The 15,067-nt window shown below is 48.6% G+C and overlaps 2 protein-coding genes across 2 annotated transcripts in view; one reads left to right on the top strand and one right to left on the bottom strand.

The window, feature by feature from the left end:
• Positions 1 to 8,025, bottom strand: part of Chdh (choline dehydrogenase) — a 27,745-nt gene extending 19,720 nt beyond the window's left edge. Inside the window, exon 1 of the mRNA XM_005348764.2 lies at positions 7,719 to 8,025. The gene's annotated coding sequence lies outside the window, so the exon portion shown is untranslated. The remainder of the gene's footprint in view (positions 1 to 7,718) is intronic.
• A 146-nt stretch (positions 8,026 to 8,171) lies between these two features.
• Il17rb (interleukin 17 receptor B) overlaps positions 8,172 to 15,067 on the top strand; it is a 13,723-nt gene continuing 6,827 nt past the window's right edge. The window contains exons 1-5 of the mRNA XM_026779871.1: positions 8,172 to 8,303; positions 10,007 to 10,031; positions 10,773 to 10,925; positions 12,783 to 12,910; positions 13,810 to 13,936. Coding sequence (XP_026635672.1) covers positions 8,244 to 8,303; positions 10,007 to 10,031; positions 10,773 to 10,925; positions 12,783 to 12,910; positions 13,810 to 13,936 — 493 coding nt within the window. The 5' untranslated portion in view covers positions 8,172 to 8,243. The remainder of the gene's footprint in view (positions 8,304 to 10,006; positions 10,032 to 10,772; positions 10,926 to 12,782; positions 12,911 to 13,809; positions 13,937 to 15,067) is intronic.

Consider the following 15,067-nt stretch of genomic DNA (forward strand, 5'->3'; position numbering starts at 1 on the left):
TGGGAATATACCCAAGAGATGCCCTATCATACAACAAAAGTATATGCTCAACTATGTTCATAGCAGCATTGTTTGTAATAGACACATACATTTCTTAAAAATGACTTCAAGTAAATAAAATTGGTGGTGGGGGTGGGGACTCCACCATCTGTGAGAGAAGTAAGAGGTGTGTGTATCTGTGTCTGGCCCTGTGGCTCTCAGCTAGAACTCAGAGGGCAGATCTGAGGGAGATAAGAAACCATTGTCTGTCAGCTGTGATAATGGTCTTGAGGTAATTAACACCCTTTCAGATGTACAGACTGAAAAAACTGGCAGAAAAAAAAATGAGACTCATGCGTAGACATTTTTTGGCTGTCATTATTTCCTCAACACTGAATTTACATAGCATTTGCATTGCAGATTACGAATTTTAAAAGAAATCACAAAGACTAGAATGAAAGGAGAAAATAAAACCAGGGTTACCCACAGGTGATAGATAGGCAAGAAACTTAGAGAAGGGAACAGAGCAGGAGCCCCCTCCCCATTTCCTGCCAGCTAAATTTGCATCTGCTTCCAAATTTCCATACGAGGGAGAACTTAGAATCTCAAATATCACCAGCGAGAAGGGAAAGAGCAGCAAGCAGGGAGGCAGAGGCTGGGCCTAGGTTGGAAGGACCAGTTGAGAAGCCCGGGGAAGGAACAGACCCTGCTAACTCTTCCCAGCGGCCTTCTGCAGAGGCATTGCTACAGCTCTCTCTCAAGTGAGCGAGAACTTTTTTAATCTCAGTTAACAAGCACTGAGGCCTGAAGCGACAGGATACGGTGCAGTCTCCACTGGGGTGGCCTGATTGTCTGTGGAAGATAAGTTCAGAAGGAAGGCAGAGACGAGAGGGTTCCCTAGGCATCTGTTTGAGTGACCTTACCGCGGCTCTTGCAATGGACACAGCTTTTACTTGGTGTGGCTTGCTTTATTTATTGGAGTTGATTTTCAGTGTATTTTAAAATCAGCCCCCGAGAAATTAAAAATCTAAAACTAAGCAAGGAAGCGAACACCTACCTACTCCTTCACCACAGAGAATCCGAGCATGTTAAGAACTGGGCCTGAACGCTGGAGCCTCCCCAGATGGAGTTCTCTCTCTCTATCCTGTAATGTCTCTCCAGCACCTCATTCAGATGCCAGCAGACAGGTGGTGGGGAGAGGCTCTTACAAAGAACTCATGCCACACTTGGGCTCCCAGGGCAACCGAATGCAGGAAGGCAGCCTATCTGCCTTGTCTTCATGTTGCGTGTGTGACTTGACTCTGCAGCGGAGGGCGGATGGCTAAAGAGGGACCTAGCCCATCTGGTCCCCCTTGAAGACTGGAGGCACAGGGCTAAGTTATGGTCTTAAGCCTGCAGTCACCCTGGAGCCAACTAACAGCAGAACCTCCCAGGACGGAGGACGGAGGACGGAGGACCGAGGACAATTATCCCAGGGTGAGGCCACCCACTGAACCTCCAATCAGGAACTGCTTCCTTGTCCCCTCAGACAACAAACACTTCCTCAGACCGCATTGCAGTACCAGAATTGAGATAGTGACCAACTAGACCACACCTTAATCACGACTGCACGCCCCAGTTCTTACAGAAAACTAGGTTGGGGACCCCTGGGCTCTTTACCCATTCTTCCCAGCTGGCCACAGCCATTCAGCCACCTCCCTGCTTTTCGCCATTACTCTTCTCTAACTGCATACGGGGATGAGTGGCTTAGCTTACCCTGCTGGGGCTGCTGGAGCCAGGCTTTTGCTGTAAAACTCTGGTTCCTTCAGGCCTATGTGGTGTGAAGTCCATGTTTCCTGCACGTTATCAGTCACCTCCAAGCACAATGAGAACAGGTTGTGGGTCCATAGTCCCTGCCCTGTTTGAGGCCTTCTGCATCATGCCCAACTTACATAATGCCCCCTTCTAAACTTCTGGATAAATTTAGCCATAGGAGGTCGCATGGCAGCATGGAGAACAGTTCAAAAAAGGAAAACTATGCTATTGCTAATTGCAAAAATAAATCAGGTTAGAGATCACCCAGTTCCCACAGCCCCAGGTTCTAGAATACACTCCTGTCAATGTTCTCCCTCAGGGGAGAAAAAAAGTCACGCAAAATAAAACACATCGTCATCAGGCGGTGGTGGTGCATGCCTTTAATCCCAGCACTCGGGAGGCAGAGGCAGGAGGATCTGTGAGATCGAGGCCAGCCTGGACTGCAAGAGCTGGTTCCAGGACAGGCAGGACTATTTATACAGAGAAATCCTATCTTGAAAAAAACAACAAACATGCCCCCCACACACAAATTATCAATTTATAAAAATAAACTCACACTAGGATACGACACATCTTACACGGGGCTGGAGAGATGGCTCAACAGTTAAGAGCACTGGCTACTCTTCCAGAGGACCCGGGTTCAATTCCCAGCACCCACATGGCAGCTCACAACTGTCTGTAGCTTCAGCTCCCAGGAAGCTGACACCTTTACACCAATGCACATAAAATAAAGTTAAAATAAATTATTTAAAAAATACATCTTATCCATTGGGGTTCCATGTTAGGAGAGAAGTGAGAGCTGTCAGTCAAGATCCTTAGGCTGTGATGACAGTGCAACAACATTCTGGATGCAGCCTCTCTGGGATGCATCTCCATTTATAAAATGGAAATGGGACTGGAGAGAGGGTTCAGTGGTTCAAAGCATTTACTCTTCTTGCAGAGGACCTGGATTCAGTTCCCAGCCCCGACACAATGGCTTACAATCGCTTGTAGCTCCAATTCCAAGGGATCCATTGCTCTCTCCTGACCTCCATATGCACCAGGCTTGCATGCAAGCATATACATACACGCAGACAAACCCTCATATATGTGGAATAAAAATAAGTAGCTCTTTAAAACAGAAACAGCCATCTTTGTCTTAGTTTCTTGTTTTTCTGGGGGCAGAAGGCAAACTTGCTGAGCACAGTGGAACACACCTACGATCCCATCACTTAGGAGGTCAAGGCTAAGGCAGAGCATCGTGATTTTGAAAGCAACTTGTGCTGTACAACGAGACTTATAAAAACAAACAAGCAAACCTGATAAAGTTAAGAAGAATTTAAAAAAAAAACAAAGCTCAAAGCATGTGAAAATGTCTCCCAGATCACAGTTCATGTCCTGAACCCTCCCCTCCCTCCCCCTTTCTTAATCTCATCCATGCATTCCATTTTCTCTTCCACGACACGTGACCCTACAACTATAACCAATAATAATAGCAACTACAGGTTAATCCAACTATCCGTGATCAAAAAACATCCCATCATGCTTTGTACTTCCAACGCAGTGCCAGCTGCCCTTCCTTTCATCCCTATGAGGCGGACTCCATCTCCAGTGCAGCCTTGAGCAGAAAAAGGATGCCCATTTCTTCTGTTCTCGTACTTTCTTCGAAGCCCCAATGTAAGAATAACATGCATGGAAACCAACACAAGTGTCCACGAGACAGTGTTCGCTACCACGAACAAACAGGTCATGCCCTGGCATGGCTTCACCCCCTGGAACTGGCTGCGGTGGCATTAACACTGAGCTAAAATCATGCCTGAGTCTGGGGTTCCTCTGTGTGTACGAGCCCTTCCTACTTGGGTAGAGACTATACGGAATTCTACACCCATACTGGGAATCAAGGAGTGCAAGCCCTGGGTGACCCTTGGGGTCTCTGACTCAAAGTTAGCATTAAACTAGCCAAGTCCAAGTCCAAACAGTTGGAGTGGAACACGGGGCAGAGGGAGCAACAGAGACCAGAATGCTCCAGTGTTGGCTATGCCAGCTTGCCAGCTCGGGCTGACCAAAGAGCCCTGGCAGGCCGACGGTATTAACTAGAACAAGCTCCCCCCCACTTCACAAGACAATGAATCCACTGTTAACTGCCCAGAGACTTGATTAACATTTGCAAAAGAACAAAGTGGAAAATTCCACCTGTGTGGGTGGAAGCTGGACTCAGGGCATGTCAGCAACCCTCACAGCCTTGCTCTCTCCAGGATGGACACAGCCGAGTGAACAACGGTTATGGGTCCAAGGGAATTTCCCCATTTGGGAACACGAGCTATTAGAACAAAACAATTGTTTTTAATTGTCTTGCGTCCCCTGCTCTGCATCTGTGCAGCGAATTTAAAACCCTTCGATTTGCTTTCCTGACTCTGGCTTCTTCTGAGTTCCTTGCTGGCTCTGCTAGACTGACAGAGCTAAGCTTAGTTCCTTGTCTTATGTGCATGGGAAAACCGAGGTACCAAGAGACCAAGAGCATTGGGCATAGCCAAGAGATAGCAAGTGAATCTTGGAGTCTCAGCTGCAGGGACAACACAAAGCCTGTTAGAAGTCTGGGTGACAGACAAAGAAGTCTTCCAGGCTCTGAACTGGACTGTGGACTTCCCCTACATGATGGAGAAAGTCCAAAGCAATCTTCCTGGTGTGCAGAGTTAGGCACGGCTTTGGAGGAAGTCATGTCTAATTTATTCTGGAAGTTAATGAGTACCCACCAAGCCCCTGGACATGAAGACTTATGCCAGGTGACTCTTGTAGACTTGCAGACTCAATACATGACTGAAGGCGACATGTGGAGGAGCTCTGAAGCTTGCTTCCTCCGGGCTCCAGTCACTTTGTCACCATCGTGGCTCACACACGAGATGCCGAGAAGAGCAATAGCTTGTCACATCCAGGAGAAGAAGCTAAGTTCTTCGACATCCATGGCCAAGTCTCTGGCTATTAGGGTTAGGGATGGACATGGGTCCATCTAAGCAGATCACCTTAGAGGCTGCGTGTTCAATCAACAAGGATCACTGGCTGGTGAGGAGGGTGCTTGGGGTCTGAGGCAGGATAGAAATTCCAGAAGATAGGCAGGTGCATCCTCTTGGTCCAGGGGTGACCCCATCTGTCACTGTAGGACCCAGTTTATATTGCTTTTCACTGCCCACTCTGATGTCCTGTCCACAGGCCACAGGTACACACTGCATATAAGGTGACGGAAAAGATCTAGTACTGACCAGTGGTGCTAAATACATCGGTAATGACCGAAAAGAATATAAAATTATAAATAATTGGAGAGTTGGTACTGACCAACTAAATGTAAAATTATGATAATTGGAGAGCTGGTACTGACCGGCTAAATATGAAAATATAATACGAAAAATTGGAAATTCGGTTTTGACCGATAATGTGAAAAAAATCATGATTGTGACTTGATGCTATTGGCAATTGCTAAAAGAGAGGTTGTGACGGTAAATGTTGAGAGCTGATGTGTGTGCTGAGAGTGTTAGATCTAAGTGATGGTCTGAACCAGTGGAAGAAACATTTTCAACTCAGGCGATTCTACTCTCCTTTAAAATAGGAGACTATAGCCTTTGGGAACATAATTATTCATAAAGCATTATGATATGTCCTGACAAAAGATATGGTTATGATACACAGGGCCTAAAAAGTATATTTCTCTCCACTGATCTCTTTTCTTTACAGAGGTCGGCAGTCAATGACAGGTTTAAAGCTTCTCCTCCCCAGATGCCTAAGACAGGAAAACTCGCAAATGCCGCTTTCCAAAGACGGGAAAATTTGGGTAATAGGAAGAAGACTTTGCTCAAGCCAGGCACAACCCATCTGTCCTGTTGCAGAAGCACAGGGGTTGTTAAAATTTAATAAGAGAGTGGATTGTAGCCCCACAGTTCTATATGGTGTGGCAGCCAGGCTCTGAAGCCACGGGCCCCACCTGAGGTGGTCGCGTAGACCCGCAGCCAGCCCAGTCACTGCCCTCAACAATAGCCAGGATGTGCTACTCCTTTCTCTTTTGTTATAAATGTAGATGGCCTGGGGAGAGGTGTTTGCCGAAGCTGGTGACTTAGTTGCAGGTGCTGTCCCTAGCCACGTTCCCCGGAAAGAGAATATTAATGAGGCATCCACCTCAGTTGAGCAGGGGATTAAGAGATATTTGATATAATAAACGTGGAGAGAAGCCTAAGATGCCCTTCCGTGATGATGGTGTAAGCTGTGTCTGGTTATTTCTTGCGCCTCTGTACCGGTCCAGTTAGGGAAAATAGTTTTCTATGTCGGGGCCCACGGGCCCTGACACATCCTAACCCTGCCATCACTGGCTTTGGTAGGGGAAACTGTTCAGGCTGGTTAGAAAGCTGTCTGGCCCCCTTGCCTGGGCATTCTCCCATACCCACACCCCTTTCCTACCATCACCCCACCCATTCTTCCTCTCTCTTTTGCCCCCAGATTCTTCTCCTAGAGTAGGAACCCAGCTAGCTGCCTGACCTCTTTCTCAAAACTACCCCATACCCACCATTCCAAGCCATTTCCTCCTATTTACCCCACCTTCTTTTGCCAAGGTCAGGTAAAGCCACTCGGGGTTGCTCCGTTCACGTGACTCCAGGGCTAGATGAAATACCTCCTGCCCTGCTCACCGTTACCCCTCAAGGGCCAAGAAATGGCTGACTCACAGACCTGTCCCTGGACCTGACCTCTCTATCGCCGTTGTTCCAAAGACCTTGCTCTTTGTCCTGAGCTTACTACAGTGGGGTGTGTTCTGCCAGGCCAGCGCCAAGCCTGGCTAGGTGTTGGCACTCAGCTACTCACTGAGAGAACACATGTTGGCAAAAGTAGGGAGTGTTCCCGTACTTGCTCCGCACAGACACGCAGGTTGTTTTCCAAAACTGAAGAGTGACTGCCATCCAAACATCTGCCCCGAACCTCGGCCCCATGAGACAATATTCTCAGGCTGAAACTGGACAACAAGGCCACCTCAGCTTTGCATTTGCATCAGAGCAGGCTCTTTGGCCTTGGTCCAAGAGCACGCATCAGCTCTTCACCTTTGCTCCCTGGTAACCGGCAAGAGTTTACTGTTCAGTTAGGCCGCCATGAAAGCTAGAAATGTTCCCAGGGACCACTGGGTCCAAGCAGCTCACAAAGATTGAGGAAGGAGCCCAGGGTGGTCCGGACGCAGGCTGGGTGAGACTACACCTGCCTTCTGTGAACCTCCTTGGTCAGGAATCAGGACACTATTCCTTGCAATCCCATAGAGGCTGAGGACTGAGCCTGTTCCATTTGAATCAGAAATACAACCTCCACCAGCATCCCACAGATAAACTGAGTCTGTATCTCAGTAGGGTTTTCAGCAATCACAGCCGCTTGACTCTGCTCAACCTCTCAAGAGAGACAAGTCAAGCAGGACTTCTGCCCTAGGGTTCCCTCCAATTCCATGATCTACAGGCGTGGTAATCCCATTTGCCTTAGGCTGAAGCAGCTGAATTCAAGCTCTATAGCCCTTCTCTAAAGACACTGGACTAAGCCCCTCTCAAGCCATTTCACCTCAGAAGTTCGGTCTCTGGGCCACCTTTCCAGAATTAAAGTCTGAGAGGTAGAGAGCTGGGCAGATGTCATTCAGACAGCAGGCCCGCCAAAATGTCAGAACTTCACCTCTGAACGTACAGTGCTGAGACACCAGCTTTGGGACCCCAGATGTAACCGCCAGACCTCATTCTATAGAAATACACTTAACCAGAAAGCCTGGGCGGCCAGGGTGCAGATTCCTATCAAAATTACCTTGTAACTGTAAGTTTCTGTCGCTGGCTCCCCCAAAGAAGCCAAGGAAGTTTCGGTGGCTTGAGTCCCTCCCCCTTTTCTTTCTGGTACTCTTTCTGGGTAAAGGAGGTTCCAGCTCCTCCCGACCCACTCAGCCTAGTCTGAAGCTCGGTACTCACCGGGGAAGGGGGTGGGGTCAGCTCCTCACTTGGGCCAGCACGATCGATTGTCAGTCAAAAGGCAGGAGCCGGGCGCACAGAGAAGGTGGCCACCGTCCGTCCTAGCCCGCTGCGCTTTAACTGGCGGCCTGCAACGTCGCGTGCTCTTCTTGGGAAGGGCCGGGGCTGCTCGAACGGGCTCCGGGCGCGGGTGCGGTTGCCCCACCTAGCTTAAGGCACACTCCTTTGCGCGGGACCGGGCGCGGGTACGGTTGCCCCACCTAGCTTGAGGCACACTCCTTTGCGCGGGACTCGACTCGCGCCTCTGAAGCTTCCTCATTCGCACCCCGCCCACCCCCACTTGCCTCGCGGGCAGCAGGGCTGCGACTTTACGGTCCTGGGATCAGGCCAGCGCCCGCCCCGGCTAGGGCAGGGCGGCGTTGTAGAAGGCGGAGCCCGGAGAGAACTGCCCCAGGCGGGCACCTGGATAAGAGGACCCAGGTTCGCCTGCGCCAGCTCCGCGTGGTGGTGGGCGGTGGCTGGGTCATGTTGCTGGTGTTGTTGAGCCTGGTAGCAATGTACCGGATCGCCCTGCCTGGAGAGCCGGTAAGCATCCCCCTCTCGTGAGAGCGTCCTTTTTGTTTGTTTGTTTCCCATCCTTTTAGCTGAACCCTGACCCGCCAGCCCAAATTTCTAGGAAATTGTCCATGGACCACCTTCTGGAAGGGGCCAGATTGGCACCCCTGAGATAACCACAACGGGCTTTGCACCTCCATCATCCTTCTATTCCCAGCCTGGAAGGCATCTGCTGTTAGACTGCTTGCTGGAGACATGAACTTTAGCTGTGTCGCAGATGCCATTCTGGGCATTTGGGCTCATCTAGTCTTAGTGGTCTCCTAAAAAAAAAAGGGGGGGGGTGCTACTCAACTCACACAGGTGGTATGCCTTGCCTCCTGCTTCAGGATGACTAGACAGAGTCACTCGCATCTGCTGTGCCCACCGACTAGGTTACCAGAACACAGTGCACCCGTCTGCTTGCTTGCATTTCCTATCGGTCTTGGACCATGTAGATTCCTGAAGGCAGCATTCATTCCTTCCTTCTCCTGTGCCCAAGAACAAAGGAATCTTTCGAGACGTTCCAGAGGAAAAACCTCCTCCCCAGGAAGGCATTAGATGCAGTCTCTGCCAGGTTCACACAGCACTGGGTATCCCTGATGACGGGGAAAGTCAAAGCTGGTATATGGTGTTGCCAAGCCACCAGCTGCTTTGCTTGCCCTCTCTGTGCCAAAGAAAAATTGTCCCTGGGAGCATTTGCTGCAAGGACTACCGAATGAACTCTGTGAAGGTTCGCACTGGTGCTTGGCTTTTCGCTATATCTGTGTCACTACTGGTCAACTAGATCTTAGTTCCTAGTGTGTGGCTCATTTGTTTAAAAAGAAAGTCACCAAGCAAAGGACCATGGATGACTTCACCCAAACCAAATTTGTCCCACCAAAACCTTTGTTTTCTGCCTTCACAAGGTTTTTGGAAATGAGGAAGCTGGGGTCCTGGAGCCCTTTGGGTTGGTCACGTTGCATCTTGCCGCTGAAGATTGCTAACAACTAGAATAAATGTTTCAGGCCCGAACCATACTTTTCATTACTTTTCTTTTGTAAACTTCAAGGGATTTATTTAGTACTGGCCTTTCTTAGGTGTTGATGAGTTTTACTTTTTTGGAAGCTGTTTTAGGAAGATGTGGTGAAATAACAATTGCCCCTGGTTTTCTAAGCAGTTCAGGTGAATCCTAGATCAAAAAAGAAGCATGATATGAACCTGGGGAAGTGCAGTGGGCTGCATCCATTGCTGCCTGCTTTCTTCTCCTCTTTGTATAGCCAAATGTTAACTTGGAAAAAATCAATAAATATTACACTGTCCTGAAAACCAGTAGTTAAACATTAGATAGCCAAGGTACCTCACAACGGCCATCAGTAATCTGAGGCAGGGGAGGTGTGTGTGTATGTGTGTGTGTGCATTTGTGCATGCATGTGTGCGTGTATGTGCACATGTGTGCATGTATGTGCGTGTATACACTCACATGCACACATGCCTGTGAACATGTCCTCAGAAACCAGGGGCATTGGCTTCTGGAGCTGGAGTTATAGGCAGTTGGGAGTTGTCCGATGTGGAGCCATCGCTCCAAGTCCCAGCTCACTGTTCTTTGAAAATTTGCCACTTGTGCATGCATCTAAGGAAAAAGATGGTGTTTTGCCTAATTTGGTAAAATAAGCATTGTGGTTTGACATGACATTTGGTTTCTCTCTTTCCTGCAGACTATTCAGTGTGGCTCAGAGCCTGGTAAGTGCACTAGAGAATGGGTATTTGGAAGCACAGGTGGACAGTAAGAAGGTCTGGAAGGGGGTCCTGGAAGACCAGGCACATGGTGATAATACATTGCTTTGTTTGCTAATGGGAGTGAGGTTTTCAAGGCAGAATTTGGGGAGTAAGGATGTGTTTGAGATGGACTGGCCTCCCAGTAAATTAGCACACAGGTAGCGTGGAACTCACCAGGCTGAGTGGGAAGCAGTACCTGCCATTCCACAGAGGGACACTGATTGTGGTGGGAGGGGCCGTACCATTGATTGTTGGGACTTAGGAAGCAAGTTTTTAATACATGGGCACCCAACATGGTACTTTGAAGATTGAGTGGGTTTTGTCCAAGAAATGTGAATAGGGAGAGTGAGCAGGAGGGAGGGGAGCAGTTTAGAAATGGTTATGGTGAGGACTTGCAGACTGGAGTCCAGGACTGAGACATGAAGAAAGCGTGATTGACGTTAATGAACATGTCAAATACACTAAACATACACCCACACATACATGCACACACATGCACCTGGAACACCCCAAGTGCTGTGGAGTTTGAGACCACGAGGCTGAGAGAAATTATTTAGGTGTATAAACCAGCCAGCATCCAGAAGAAGCCTGGCTTTCCTTAGCAGGAGTGGGTTGCGATGGAGCAGGGCATATCACTTGGAGGGAATAGCTTCTGACTGCGCCTGAAACGGGAGTGTCATTAGAGGTGGTCTTGCCTTTCCCCAGGGCCATCTCCAGAGTGGATGGTGCAACACAATCTCACCCCAGGAGACTTGAGGAGCCTCCAAGTGGAACTTGTTCAAACTTGTTCAAAAAAGGATTGCAAAAAAGAGGATTTTTCAATTTTGATGAACATAAGCTGGATACTCCGGGCAGATGGTAAGTCTGCATCAGTCAAAGCATCTACTAAGCCCGAAACGTGAAGGATATAGGACTCATTAATTCTACTCTTTTAAGTGCATATACCAAAAGCCACATCATAGGATGTGTACAGTAACACTGTTGTTCATAACAGCATCTAATCAGGTGACCAGGGGCCTAAAAGAACCACGGAGTGGAAACTATGGAACTCAATAATGAGAATTCTTTCTGTGTATGTGACAATATGGATGTCCCAAGCAGCCAGACTTCAAAGAGCTATATAGTTGTATCTGTAATCATGCCTATGGTAGCACACAGAAGAACAAGACTAAGCTAGAGGTTTGAAGCCAGGATGGGAGTTTGGGGGCTGCTCTGGCTTGGAAGTAATTGAAAGGAAGCATAGGCAGCAAGTGGGGGGAGTGGTTCTTGCCCTCTGCTGGTTGTAAAATGCGCAAGGTCACTGAGGAGCAGTGACACTCTGCAGCCACACTTACTGGAAGAGACGGGTCCCCTAGTTTAGGAGGAGCTCTGGCTTCGGGTAATTATCCACTTCCAAATGACATCATGAAAGTCCTGGCATTTCCTCCAGATTATACGGTAAGCAACATGTAAGTTCCTTAGACAAGCCAGTCCTGGGACCCTAATGCCTAGGCTCGTGGTTTCTATTCGCCAACGTTATACTTGGTTTTGTCAAGAGTCCAGCACCTGGGAGACTGAAACAGGGAAATTGCTGCAAGTTTGGGACCAGCCTGGGCTATTTACTGGATTCCAGGACAGTGGGATACAGGGTGAGACCTTGTCTCAAAAATACTCAAAATGGTCCATTTATCTGGGAAGAGGAGTCAGTGACAGGCTTCATCAGTACGTTTTTCAGAGTAGTAGGAGAGGTAACCACAGCAATGTCAAGGGATGCCCCAAGGGGAGCTGTGCTCTATGTGAGGACCAGACAGACCAAGGCAGGGCTCCAGAAGACTCCTGTGAGATGCTACAGTAGGCTCTGGGTCCACACCAAGCAGGGCAAGGTCTTTGGTTGATGTTATGCACTTTAAAGTAAACTTGGAAAGGGTAGAGATAGAGAAAGAGAACTCGGAAAGGGTAGAGATAGAGAAAGAGACCCATGAGAAAGAATGGCCTGCATGGACCTAGGGCCGTTAAAACAGGCATAGTCTGGTGCCGATGCGTGGGCAGTCTTTGTAGATAGAAAAAAGCAGTCAAAGCTAAAGCCTGAAGCATCTTCTAAAACCAAACTATGCAGTGCATGGGACCCATTAATTCATCCCTAGGCACATCCGGAAGAAGAACCAATACGCATGCACTGAAAGACAGGCATAGGATATGCACAGCGCTCCAAGCAATTCATCTCCTTCAAGAGACCTAGAATGGAGCAGATGGCATCACTAGTCATGGGTACTTTGTCTAACTCAGGCCAGCCTAGAAGGAGTAGAGCTCTTGGGCTTTGGAATTTGGGTTTGTTATCTACTGCTGCTGAGCTGTGAAAGTTCAGGCAGTGAACCCCCCAAGACTCCTAAAGCTCCCCCCCCCAATTACCCTATCTGAACATTGGTTTTTTTTTTTTTAAGATTTATTTATTTATTATGTGTACAGTAGTCTCAGCATTCTGTCTGCATGTATGCCTGCGGCCAGAAGAGGGAACCAGATATCATTACAGATGGCTGTGAGCCACCATGTGGTTGCTGGGAATCGAACCCAGGACCTTTGGAAGAGCAGGCAGTGCTCTTAACCGCTGAGCCATCTCTCCAGCCCCTCCCTATCTGAACATTGGATACCACAGTACACACCAGCTGAGATGAAGCATTGGCATTATAGAATACTATGTGAGCCACGTAACAACTTCCCACTTCATTGTCTCTGCAGCTAGCATCCGCCTGTTGAAGGCCACCAAGATCTGTGTGACTGGCAAAAGCAACATGGAATCGTACAGCTGTGTGAGGTGCAACTATACAGAGCCCTTCCAAAGGCAGACCAGACCTTCTGGAGGCCGAGTAAGCGCGTTTAGGCACAAGGCTTGCTTGGGAAGCACCAACAATGGACCTCAGAAAGCCTGATGATGTAGAGTGAGATGCCTGCCTGGGTTTGCGTGCCACTTGTCTGCCCTGGGGATGCTGGCATCTTTGAGACTCAATGTCCAACAGAGTGAGGGGAGCTAGACTTAAATTATGTCCTTCCTCTAAAATGCCACTCCTCTCTCACTCTGAGTTATATCAGCAAACTGGGCTGGATCCACTCCCTGCATAGACACTGGCCAGAGACCTGTTTCAGCTGGATCATAGAGACGAAATGACAAATAAAAAAGGGGGCTGCTAAGCCTGATAACCTGAACTCAGTCCATAGGACATACATGGTAGAAGGAACAGTTCCTTCAAGTTGTCCTGACCTGCATACGTACACACTATGGCATGATCCCCCACTAGCGTGTACACACACACACACACACACACACACACACACACCCCATGGTATGATCCCCCTCTAGCATACATACACAAACACACACACACACTATGGCATGATCCCCCACTAGCGTGTACACACACACACACACACACACCATGGTATGATCCCCCACTAGCGTGTACACACACACACACACACACGCACCCCATGGTGTGATCCCCCACTAGCATACACACACAAACACACACACACTATGGCATGAACTCCCATTATTTTATACACACACACAGTGACATGACCCCCCACTAGTGTATACACCCACACACAGTGGCATGTCTCCCCACTAGCCTACACACACACACTGTGGCATGACCCCCCACCCAGCGTATACACACACTCTATATAAATGTGAAGCATTTACAAATGAAAACAGCCCCCACAGAGGCTCTGCTCCTGGACTGTACACCTGCCCTGCTTTGCTTTGCAGTGGACCTTCTCCTACGTGGGCTTTCCGGTGGAGCTGAGCACAGTCTATTTCATCGGGGCCCATAACATCCCCAATGCTAACATGAATGAAGACAGCCCTTCTTTGTCTGTGAACTTCACCTCTCCAGGTAAACATCCTCACTCTTTGGCGATTCTGTCTTACTATCGCACCTGTGTTATGGCATGTGGTTTGGTGTGGAGTCTTGGGAAGCCTTTGAAGCCTTAGTTTCCCCACCTGTGGACACAGTGCTAATCACTCCACACTCAGGGTGGAGAGTGTTGTTAGGTAAGCATGAGGAAACCATGTTCCTGGGTGCCAGGCAGGAAGCAGGATGTACCAACTCTCCAAGCACTTGCCCTGGGTCCTACGCACAGCAGTGGTGATGCCCTGACTGGGCTCCTTTGTGGTTGGTACCATCCAGGGTGGCTTTGGTGCCGCACCACTTACTATATGGCGCTTTCCAGCTTTCCTAATGACACCAAAGCTCACCGGGATTTTGCAAAGTGAGTTTTATTTGGGGATGGTTTTAGAGAAGCTGCAACAGTAGACCAGGTTTCCATCCCGCTCTCGGTTCCTCTTGCTGTTAGCATCTGCTTCCCAGAGTCCACTTATGAGAACTAGGAAGATAACATCGGTATATTTCCATCTACTCAACACCAGGCTTTGGGGATTTCAGCTGCTTAGCCATTGCGTTTTCTTCCTGTTCCAGAGGCACTTAGCCCCTTAGGGCACCTCAGCCTCCTCTGGTTGTTCTTTTCCATGACCTCATCAAACATCAATAGTTTGTCGCCAATTTGAGTTTGTCTGATGTTTGTTTCATATGTAGGCCAGGGATCTGAGATTTGGGCATGAATCTCACAGGAGACATTGAACTCTCCACACTGTTCTCCCCGCGTGTGTTAATTAGTGAGGGTCGTGCCTACTGGGCAGCTGGGTTCCTACCACCCAGAGCCTCGTGTCTGGAAGAGACGGAAACTACATGTATTATCAACTCCCACTTTTTGGTTTCCAAGTCACTTCTTGGCGACCATTTTGAGAGAGGCTGTACTTAAAATGAGACTACGTACAGCTTCCACGGGTGAATGATTTTCTGTTTAACTGTAAAATGATTTGTCTGAAGAGAGTGTATATGGTGTGTGTGTGTATGTGTGTGTATGTGTGTATGTGGTGTGTGTGTATGTGGTGTGTGTATGTGTGTGTATGTGTGTATGTGGTGTGTGTGTATGTGTGTATGTGGTGTGTGTGTATGTGTGTGTGT

This window comes from Microtus ochrogaster, chromosome 6, assembly GCF_000317375.1.
Source record: "Microtus ochrogaster isolate Prairie Vole_2 chromosome 6, MicOch1.0, whole genome shotgun sequence".
Classification (NCBI taxonomy): Eukaryota; Metazoa; Chordata; class Mammalia; order Rodentia; family Cricetidae; genus Microtus; species Microtus ochrogaster.